At 33.0% G+C, this 11,631-nt stretch overlaps 2 protein-coding genes across 2 annotated transcripts; both read left to right on the forward strand.

Moving 5' to 3' along the window:
- Positions 1-1,958: 1,958 nt before the first annotated feature.
- On the forward strand, positions 1,959-6,212 carry LOC114760204 (calcium-dependent protein kinase 17-like). Its single transcript, XM_028949466.1, has 8 exons — positions 1,959-2,673; positions 2,925-3,068; positions 3,525-3,677; positions 3,769-3,884; positions 4,544-4,711; positions 4,841-4,968; positions 5,085-5,184; positions 6,117-6,212. Exons 1-8 carry the CDS (start codon positions 1,959-1,961, stop codon positions 6,210-6,212), a joined length of 1,620 nt encoding a protein of 539 aa, XP_028805299.1.
- A 1,569-nt stretch (positions 6,213-7,781) lies between these two features.
- On the forward strand, positions 7,782-10,937 carry LOC114760205 (calcium-dependent protein kinase 17-like). Its single transcript, XM_028949467.1, has 4 exons — positions 7,782-8,331; positions 8,595-8,738; positions 9,473-9,625; positions 10,822-10,937. Exons 1-4 carry the CDS (start codon positions 7,782-7,784, stop codon positions 10,935-10,937), a joined length of 963 nt encoding a protein of 320 aa, XP_028805300.1.
- The last annotated feature ends 694 nt before the right edge of the window (positions 10,938-11,631 follow it).

Here is an 11,631-nt window from a genome sequence, read left to right on the forward strand (position 1 = left end):
ACAAGTTGAAAAAAAAAGGTGCAGTACATACAAATTGCATAGAGGCAAGTGAGATATATTACAATAGGAGCATATTAGTAGTAATTAGGTGATAACTACCATTGACAACTTTCTAATTGCCTGTCGTACGGAATTTTATAAAAATCAACCGGCATTTTTTTTTTTGGACTCACAACCGGCATTTAATTCATCCACTAAGGAATCCTTTATCCTTTAATTTACCTCAGCGATTGGTAGGATGTTATTTGGGAGTGATTCCTATGTGGCTACAAGCTGCAAGTTCATTGTGGGAGTGTACGTTTTTTTCGGAAGATCTGTTAGCGAGTTTGTATATATACTCTTCTAATTGTACTTATGAATAATTTCTAACATATTTTATATAAATAAAAAAAATTTAAACTTTACTAACTCTCATTTAAAATCCAACAACTTTTTAATTTTATTCTTATTTAACATACATTATACCTCTTGTAAACAAAGTTAACGCAATAATAAATGAAAGATAAAATTGTATATTTATATACAATGTTTCTCTCACTGCCCTATACCAAAAAATATCTTCTTTTCTTGTCCTATAAATTAGACGAGAGGAGTACTTGCCAAAGTTTTATAATATAAGAGTTAGTTGAAGAATCAAATTTGATCCTAAATATAATATCTCAATTTATTCTGTTTTCTTTATTTACCATTTTTTAAATTAAGTTACCTACCCTATAAAAGGATATATAATCTATTATGGCATATTGGATTATTCAAGAAAAATCACGTCACATTTGTTATAATTAACTTACTCATCTTGTTTTTTAATCTACAAAAATTAATCAAATAACCCTTATATTAAAGTATGGTGGGTTTACTCCCCAAAAAAAATTTATGGCGGGGTAGTATAATTAGTATTAGGATTAGAATATTTTATAAAAATAAATACTCCTTTTGATATGTAATATATGAACTAGTTGAAGAATGAAATTTAATATTAGATATACAAAATCTCATTTCATTTTGTTTTTCATATACATTTATCCTACTTCCCCAAATAATATAATATAATGTTATGCAAGATATTTTAGAGAGACCATATCATATTTATTATAATTATTCTATTTGATTTTCTTAACCAATTCAAATTAGTTAAATATCTCATATATTAATAACTAGAGGAAATATTAATCAACATTTTTTGGCCAAGGAAAAATTAATCAACATTGATTGAGTCAAGTGGAAAATTACTCAATTCCCCTTATACATATACAAGTAAAGCTAACTATTTCCTTTAAAAAAAAAGTGTACTGTCAAAAGAACTGCAATCAATTGGATTTTTTTCCCGGCCAATTGGATTAAACAATACTTGAAAATTTTGGTAAATAAGCTAGTTTTTATATTAATAACTGAAATACTAAATTATATACATGTGTGAGTTTTGTTTGAGAAGGGGCAAGCTTCAAGAGTGAAGGGGATGCATGTATGTTTCGGGACAACATTTGACTTGGGGTGAGTTACAAGTTGCTGTTGTGAGAAAGCAAAGGTTTTGACATAAAACAGACCAAAATCTATGTCTTTCCGAAGGATTCTCTTCTCCTTTTAGCCACCACACACGCACACGCACTTCCTAAATTTGCCGTCTTTCAAATCTTGATCCTTACCCACTAGCTCTTCCTACAATCTCTCACCATCTCCAACATTATCTCGTAACAAAACAAATAATTAATAATAATTAAACAAAACAATATCCCTTGCTTTCCATTTATGTTTGCTTTTTTATTTCCTATTTTCTAATTTTTATTTTTATCTTTATCCCCCAAATTATTCTCTCTCTCTCTCTCTCTCTCCCCCTCCAGAATCCAGCCTCACAACTTTTGCCTTCAAACCCCCAAAGCCCCCAACTCTCTCAAAACTTGACCTTTCCTTATCTTATATCTCTCTCAATCTCTTTCAACATCTATTTCTTTTCCCCCGCCATGGGCAACTGTTGCTCCGGCAAGGGCAGCGATGCCCCGGTCACCGACAACAACAAGGGAGGAGAAGCAAACGCCGACAACCAACAGAACAATGCGTCAACAGGAGGAGGTGGAAACAACCCCGGGACATCCACCCCTACCAAACCTCCGTCCTCCAAGCCTTCTCCGACACCGTCCCCTCCTCGGGCGAAAAAGGCCACCCCGATCGGCACCGTCCTTGGCCGGCCCATGGAGGACGTGAAGGCCACGTATAGCATTGGAAAGGAGCTAGGACGAGGACAATTCGGAGTCACACATTTATGTACAAATAAAGCAACGGGCCAGCAATTTGCATGCAAAACCATAGCCAAAAGGAAGCTTGCGAGCAAAGATGACATAGAAGATGTACGTAGGGAGGTTCAAATCATGCACCATTTGGCTGGTCAGCCTAATATTGTGGAACTCAAAGGTGCGTACGAAGATAAACAATCCGTTCATCTCGTCATGGAGCTCTGCGCCGGGGGCGAGCTCTTCGACCGGATCATCGCCAGAGGTCATTACACCGAGCGAGCCGCCGCGTCCTTGTTGAGAACCATAGTTCAGATCGTCCATACTTGCCATTCCATGGGCGTCATCCATAGAGATCTTAAGCCTGAGAATTTCCTCTTGCTTAATAAGGACGAGAATTCTCCCCTCAAAGCCACCGATTTCGGTTTATCCGTTTTTTACAAGCAAGGTTCATTAAGTTTCATCTCCTTCATTCGCAATAATTTTCTCCATTGTTACCGAGCTCAAGCTTTGTGTGTGTGTGTGTGTGGTCATTGGCATAATACCAGAAACCCTTATAACGTCCTTATTAATCGAGCGAACAGTTTAAACCAGAGATGAATATTATAAAGGGTAAAAGTTATTATCAAGGATGATAATTTTTTGTTCATTTGAATGGGTTCTGATGATGGAATAATTTGAATGGTTTGAATTTGTCAGGAGAGGTATTTAAAGACGTTGTTGGGAGTGCATATTATATAGCACCAGAAGTATTGAGGAGGAAATACGGGCCAGAAGCTGATATCTGGAGTGTTGGTGTTATGCTTTACATTCTTCTTTGTGGTATTCCTCCATTTTGGGCAGGTTTGTATATTTATATATCTTTCTTCAGTTTTGGCCACAAAAAAATATATGTTTCTTTCAATAGAGTCACCTCATTTTAAAACTCTACATACTCAGAAATAAATAACTCGGTAGAAAGTTACGCAAACTTAATCACTGATCTTGATTTTAAACCTGGGTTCGATTGGTTAGATGTCCCTCTTCTCAAAACTGACATTAAAAGTCCTCCATGATCGACGTTACAAACTTGTTTCCTTGTAAAAGTTAACAAAAGAAAAATCTACATGAAATAGAGTCTTAAGCTGAACCTTGTTACGAGAATGCCTTGCCAGTCAATGGGACTAATTAAAAGCAACAAATTTGTGTGTTATTTGAAGAGGTTAAAAAGAAATTAAGTCCCAAAAGAGAAAACAAAAATGCATATATAGTGGAAATTAAATTGAAAGTTGGATTATACTAAATGGTGGGATTTTGCAGAATCTGAAAATGGAATATTCAATGCAATATTACGAGGGCATGTTGATTTTACAACCGATCCATGGCCAAGCATATCTGCTTCAGCAAAAGATCTCATCAGAAAAATGTTGAATTCAGATCCCAGGCAGAGGCTCACAGCCTATCAAGTCTTGAGTATGTTATATCCATTCTTTTTCTTTCTTTCTTTCTTCAATCTCCTTCAATTTATCTTTTGCATTGATTATTAATATTATATTAAAACCAGATCATCCATGGATAAAGGAGGATGGAGAAGCACCAGATACGCCTCTTGATAATGCTGTGCTCAACAGACTCAAGCAATTCAGAGCGATGAATCAATTCAAGAAAGTTGCTCTAAAGGTATAATAATTAATTACCCATATACGCCTTTGAATAAAGCAGATACTTTTTTTTTGTGGATGAAGTGAATAAACAAGATACTACTCCTGTTTCCTAATTAAGAAAGTATAATAAATCAGTTAATTATAACAAATACGACCTGATCTCCCTAAAATATCCTTGTGTAACATAAGATTATACATTACCACCTCTGTATAAATTTAGAATATTAAGAAAATAAGTTAAGTTAGTTTTTTTTGTAATAAATAAATATTGTCTTTCCTAAAATATTTTGATTAACCATATGCATTTGAATCACTTTTGATAGTAACTACTTAATATATGCAATTATCATAGGGATTACTTAAGGGCAAAATGGATAAATATTGTAGATAAAGTAAATTGGAATCTTATACCTAAAACTAAATTAAATCTCCAACTAGCTCTTATATTAAATACTGGAGGTAGTAATTTATAAATTAGGTAAATTGGTTTGAGAAAAAAGAATATAAATGTGAAAGAAAAAGTAGGTTCAAGTCTTATATTTAAGACCAAATCTAAATCCCAACTAGCTCCTATATTAAAGATAGGAGGCAGTATTATTTGCTCTGAAAATATTTTATAAAGCAGCAAGAAATGGACTCAGCTTGATATATACACACACATATATGTATGTGCAGGTAATTGCTGGGTGCTTATCAGAGGAAGAAATCATGGGGTTAAAGAAAATGTTCAAAGGAATGGACACTGACAATAGTGGAACCATAACCATTGAAGAGCTCAAGCAAGGGCTTGCAAAGCAGGGCACAAAACTAAGTGAACAAGAAGTCAAGCAATTATTAGAAGCTGTAAGCCCCCTTTAATCATTAATTAAGAAAAAATCTTCCTTTAGTGATATTTCATTACAAATAATACATAATTTTCTTTGTGAATTAATAATGTTTCTTTGTGTATAAATGAATTATTATATATTACAGGCTGATGCTGATGGCAATGGAACCATAGATTATGACGAGTTCATTACAGCAACATTGCATTTGAACCGAATCAACAAAGAAGAACATCTTTATACTGCTTTCCAATACTTTGATAAAGACAATAGCGGGTAATTATTATATAAATTGATCATTATATGAATATATTAATATTAATAATTAATTAGACTATTTAGTACAATTTGATCCTAATTAACTAAGGTTTCATATAAAACTGTCGTTTCAGGTTCATTACTGTTGAAGAACTAGAGCAGGCACTCCGAGAATATAACATGCACGATGGTAGGGACATCAACGAAATATTATCAGAAGTCGATTCCGATAATGTAAGTGCTCAAAGTGAAATTAAAAGTTTTATAATTTCTTCTATAACAATAAGGGGATTTCTTGTTTTCTTGGTTAGTAATATTGATTGATAGTGGGAAAAATTAAACAACCAAGTTCTTAATTAATTAAGAAGTTGACAAAAACATCAAAATGACATCTTTTCTTGCATTATATATACAACCAATCTCTGAAATTATACATGGGGTTACATTTATATAGCCAAATAGCAGTGATAAATAGAAAAGGATCAAAGTAAAGACAAATAATAACTAACTCCTCTCCCATTCTCTAGATCAAGTGAAGTCAACGGACTAAAATTTTAAATATAAGGCTTGGATTGGGATAAGCTTTTAGGTCATTAATCAAAACTCACTTAAACCCTAAAAAGCCAATTGATACCCAAAATGATACTATCTCTTGTCCTAATTATAAGACCTTATTTGTATACCACAAATGAGATCTTATAATTAGAATATGAGGTAATAGTTTGATTTTGGAGATAAATAGCAGATTTTTGGCCAAAAGCCAAAGCTAGTTTTGGAGCTTCTGACTTCTGATTATTCTCTATATATATGTTTATATTTATATTATCCAAACAATTTACTGTCAAATTGATGTTTTCTTAATAAAAGTATATTTAAATATAAATCACATTACAACTTTTACCCCAACCTTAATTTTCAAAATATAATGGAGATAAAAAATTTTGCCAGCATTAATCCAAACAAGCATTAAGAAGGCATCATAGTAGATATTTTTTAACCTAGTCCCTCTCATCAGGCTAATGACCGATCCGATTTGGTTTGGTTCATGTGCAAAGACTCTGACATATCATTAGTTGTATCGTTTTCTAGAATTTGTGTGCATACTATAAATATATAAATGTATATATATGTATATGATTGAATATTGTTCAATCTTGTGGGGACAGGATGGTCGGATCAACTATGAGGAATTCTCGGCAATGATGAGGAAAGGAGCTCCGGAAGCCCAAACCAGGAAGAGACGTACAGAGTCATTTGTTTAATTTCATGAGATCTTCAAAATGATCGAAAGGACTCGATCGGAGGAGGAGGAAGTGTAACATGATTTTTAAAAGGGATCCATCCATCATTATTCAGCTTCAGGCCCTTTGGTTTTCATCGGAGGATAAACTCGTTCGTACGTACGTGCATGGGACGTGAAAGAAAGAAACATTGTGAATATATTCATTGTCTGTTGGTTGCGAGGGGATATAAGTTAAGGATTTGGTCATCATCATTCATCAGGGATGAACACAGGAGAAAAAGACAGACCCATTCAAAACACACACACAGAGGATAAGTTAATTTGATCATCATGAATAATGTAAAAAAATTTTCTGGGTTTTGATTCGCTTATTCTTTTCTTTCTCTCCATCTTTTGCTGCAATCATTAATGGAGGAATCAAAGGGTGTATTCTTATGTATTCATTCTTTAATTGATTAATAGGTTTAAATTTTCTTCTCCAATGGCTTCATAATTATATATATTCGCATGGTTGTATAAATGTTCCCTATCACACATTCACACGCACAAAATTCTAATATATACATACATACATATATATATATGAAAAAATAACAAGAAAAGACCATAAAAATTGAAAATTGTAAATAAGGTATTTTGTCAAAATTTGTCGTCATTTGCCACTCATTTGTTGTCAAAACCTATAGAAGTCTTATAACGGTTTTTGATATGTGATTTGCAATATATATATATATATATATATTTGTGATTTTCCCTACATATATCTGCATAATTAATCTAAAAAATATTTCTTATTTAGGGGATCAACACTGATAATTAGAAATTATAAGTAAAATTGAGCATGTGATCTCCTACTTATAGGAAGATAGCTTTGGTTTACTAACCTATAGCTAGCTGCACCATATAGTTTTGATTAAATCACTTCTGTTAAGTCTCTTCACTTAACCTTAAAAAAAATAAAATAAAATAAAAATGCATCCAACACCCTAATCTTTTATATGCTGCATCCAGCACGTTGATCTTATTTTTCTGATGCATATAGCTAGTACCCTAATAACATCCTAAAAACGGTGCAAATAAAAAAATAATATCGGAGTGCTGAATGTACAAAAAAATAAGATCGAAGTACCAGATGCACTATAAAAAATTAGAATGCTGAATGCATTTGAAAAATAAGATCAGGTACTGGATCGAGCTTTACCTAAAAATATCTAATGATATCATATGATGTCTACTTTTTAATTTTAACCTAAAATAGAGTTTTTTTTTTTTTTGGACTCAAAACCTAAAATAGAGTTAGATGCGTGTGTTTCCTCAGGATTCTGCTCAACCTGTTCCTTAACAACCAGACAAATATCCCTAATTCTCGCTCAATTTTTCCCTCTTATATCACCACCTTTAATTTAATTTCTCCATTTCATTCCACAAATCAAAAATAAACAAAGAAACTATGTATCCCTTTTTTCCCTCATAACCCTCCAATTTATAGACATGCCCAATACGTTCTCCTTTGGTAATTTTTTTCCCCCATCTTATACCTCTCCTAACCTCTGTCTTCCTCGTTTCACATAAAAAATACCCCACCACCATGTTGATGAACATCGACAGCCACACCCAAGCTGGCCCCGGTGGCGAGATCTTCACCGAGCCCATGGAAGTTCTGAAGGCCACTTATAGCATTGGAAATGAGATAGGGCGAGGCCAAACTGGGCCTACGTATATATGTACACACAAGTTAACAGGCGAACCATTTGCATGCAAAACCATAGCCAAGACGAAGCTCAAGAACAAAGATGATATAGAGGATGAAGTTACTAACGTCCAAATCATGCAACATTTGGCCGGCCAGCCTAATATTGTGGAGCTCAAAGGTTTGTATGAGGACTCGCAATCGATTCGTGTCGTCAAGGAGCTCTGCGCCGGCGGTGACATCCTCGATCGGATCATTGCCAACGGCTACCACACTGAGCGAGCTGCGGCGGTACTGTTACGGGACATAGTTCAAGCCATCCATACTTGCCACTCCATGGGTGTCATCCATAGAGATATATGCCTTGAGCATTTTCTCTTTCTTAATGACGAGGCCAGTTCTCCCCTCAAACTCGTTGATTTCACTCTTTCTTCTTTTTACCAACAAGGTTAATAAGTTCATCTCCTTCCATCACACACACATATATCGATCATATATGTACATCTAATTTTCTTGACTTAGTTATAATTCATTTTTTGAAAAACATGGGGACCAATTGATTAAATGATTGAAAGTTATGAGATTGATGATGAGCTTAATGAGTTAAAGGATTGAATTATAATTGAGTTAAATTATGGAGACTAAATAATTAAATTATAACTAAGTAGCAAAATAGTTTTTTTTAAAAAAAATTTGCTGTGATTTTGTTAGGAGAGGTGTTTGACTTGGTCGCTGGGAGTGCGTGTTACGTGGCACCTGAGGTGTTGAAGAGGGAATATGGGCCAGAAATTGACATTTGGAGTGCTGGGGTCATCCTTTACACTCTTCTTTGTGGTGTTCATCCATTTTGGCCAGGTTCTCACACACGCATACCCCTTTGATTTCTCTCCAATAATCGTCACAATTCAAATACATTTTGTTTCTTCGTTCAAAAAATATAATTTGTTTTATATTTATATAGATAATATTTGGGTCAAGTTTTACCATATAGCAAGGCCGAAAGTTTCAAAATTTGTAAATACTTTAAAAAAGGGGTGGGGGTGGGAATTATTTTAAGGTCCTAAAGAAGTATCCAGAGGATAATTACTAAAAAGTTCGAATGATAAATGAGTAGTTAAACTTGAAATATGCTATCATTTCCTATACTAGAATTTGTCATTATAAGCTATTCATTTGTTAAGGGACCTTTTAGTAATTTTCTTTTGTCAGGATCTTATACTATCCCCAAAAAAATCATGTTAAATGAGTTACGTTCAGTTAAATACAACAATTTTAGAATCTAATCCAAGAATATCATATAATATAAAAATTAGGGTAAAATAGTATCCAATAATCTAATGTTATTTTTCAATAGTATCCAACATTTATTTATAGCGTATATAGTACCTTGATATTATTTTTCCAGCATATCCAAGACTCTGGATGTTATTTTTCAGTTGCATCCAACGTCATGGTCTTATTTATAATTTAAAGTACTATGAATGAATTACCAGAAAAATAATGTGCGTGTATATCAAATGAATATTTTGTTATAAATGTGAATGGTGGGATTAAAATTTGTGGGCTAAAATAGATTTGAATTACGACAGCACATGCAAATGGGATATTCGATGATATCGAAAGAGGCGAATATGACTTGTCAAGGGATCCATGGCCAACCATATCTCCTTCAGCAAAAGACCTTCTCACTAAAATGTTGAATTCAGATCCCAACCACAGGCTCACAGCCGATCAAGTCTTGAGTATGTTGTATTCTTAATATAAGAGCTACTTATTAATTTAAATAGATTAATTAAAAATGCTAAACAAATTAGTTAGTTATAATAAATAGGGTTAAGGTGCGCCCAGCACCCCGAACTATTTACCCAGGTGCGTCCAATGGCCTAAAGTAATTTTGGGTGCATCCAGTGTCCTAAACTAATTAAAATGGTGCATCCATATCCCAAGCTAACAGAAATGTTATGTTTAACTGTTACTTTCCTGACTCAGCTTAAAGTTGACTTCAGATATTCTACATGGTAGACACATGGGCACCCGATATGTATTATTCTTACTCAAAAGTCAATTTATTTAGAAGAAGAGGAAGGAAATAAATTCAATTTTGAGTAAGAATAATACATATCAAATGTCCATATGTCTACCATTTAGAATATCTGGGGTCAACTTTAAGCTGAGTCAGGAAAGTAACAGTTAAACATAACATTTCTGTTAGCTTGGGATATAGACGCACCATTTTAATTAGTTTATGACACTGGATACACCCAAAATTACTTTAGGTCACTGGACGCACCTGGGTAAATAATTCAGGGTGCTGGGCGCACCTTAGCCCTAATAAATACTATTTAATTCTAACTATATTTAATGAGGTTCACTAATCTTCACAATTTATTCCAGAAATCTCTTATAGATTGAAATGGACATGTAAGAATATTTTAATAACTTGCACTGTATTAATTGGGATAAAGTTAGTGGATAGAAGGATGTTATCGGAATAAAAAAATTTCTTTAAAAAAAACACATTAAAAAACAGAGCGTAAATCCATATATATATATCCTCTCCAGTGTTGCACTTTTTACAATTTAACAGATATAAATAGAGGCAGTCATTTAACACTATATCTAATTCTCATTTATGATTTAAAAGAATTTCAATATATGTACGGCAATGCTTCTAACCCAAATGTGAAATGACACTAAATATTTTTTAAAATTTTTTTCTTAAATGTAAAGTTACTAGTTTAACCCTTTATGGGTATGATGGGTATGTGAGTTTTCTTCTATTGGGTGAAGGATGATAAGACAAAAAGAATTTCAATATATATTACATATCTGGCATTATATATAATATATCACCATCTTGAAATGTAGGCTCATGCATGTTCTAATAACAGATTAATTAAGCACTGATATTTATAATTCTGAAACTAATTTGAAACAGATCATCCATGGATCAAGGAAGATGGAGAAGCACCGGATCAACCTCTTGACGATATTGTGATGAATAGGTTTAAGCTCTTGAAAGCATTTAGGTTCTTCCATTGGAGTAGTCTGTAATATTATTGGTGAGATATTAACTAGATTCATACTTAAATAATTTTGTCCATCAGAATTATTTAAACCGGCAGGTTGATCGATTTGTTAATTTCAAGCAAACAAGCATGACTGTTGATAAATATGTTTATTGAAATATATAGATATGGCTGATAACATATTAATATACATTAAAAAAGAATGCTCACCCTTACACTTGCCTGGATTGGCCCGTCCCATACTAGCTAGTTTTTTAGGGACGGGATGGACCCATCCGATCGAGCTTGTTTAGGAATCGCCCAATAAGTGAGATTGGTCCCTATTTGTGCATCTAGCTGTTTGTGTTGTACAAAATCCTTGTTACTTTCTTTTGTTATATTTATAAACTTTAAGTTTAAAGAACTGTGTGGTCCATTTTATAAATTTAAATTTCGGTTTGTCTCAACATCTAATATTTTTTTAATTATTTATTTTCTCTCTTTTGTCATTATATTTTCACATGCATTCTGTTTTATTTTTTCTCATTTATTATAAGAGCGTATTTGAAGATAAAATTATATTTCTTACTCATTTATTGCTTTTAATTAATTTTAATTTTTTTATGGAAATTAATTATTTTAAGTTTATAATAAGTACAGGAGGAAGCACCATCACTCTTTTCCTACATACAAGTTATTTGTACCTCATTCTTACATACCAATAAATAATGCATTAAATT

The sequence above is a fragment of the Neltuma alba genome, unplaced genomic scaffold (assembly GCF_004799145.2).
Source record: "Neltuma alba isolate B1F8T4 unplaced genomic scaffold, ASM479914v2 tig00010947_pilon, whole genome shotgun sequence".
In the NCBI taxonomy this organism is placed as follows: Eukaryota; Viridiplantae; Streptophyta; class Magnoliopsida; order Fabales; family Fabaceae; genus Neltuma; species Neltuma alba.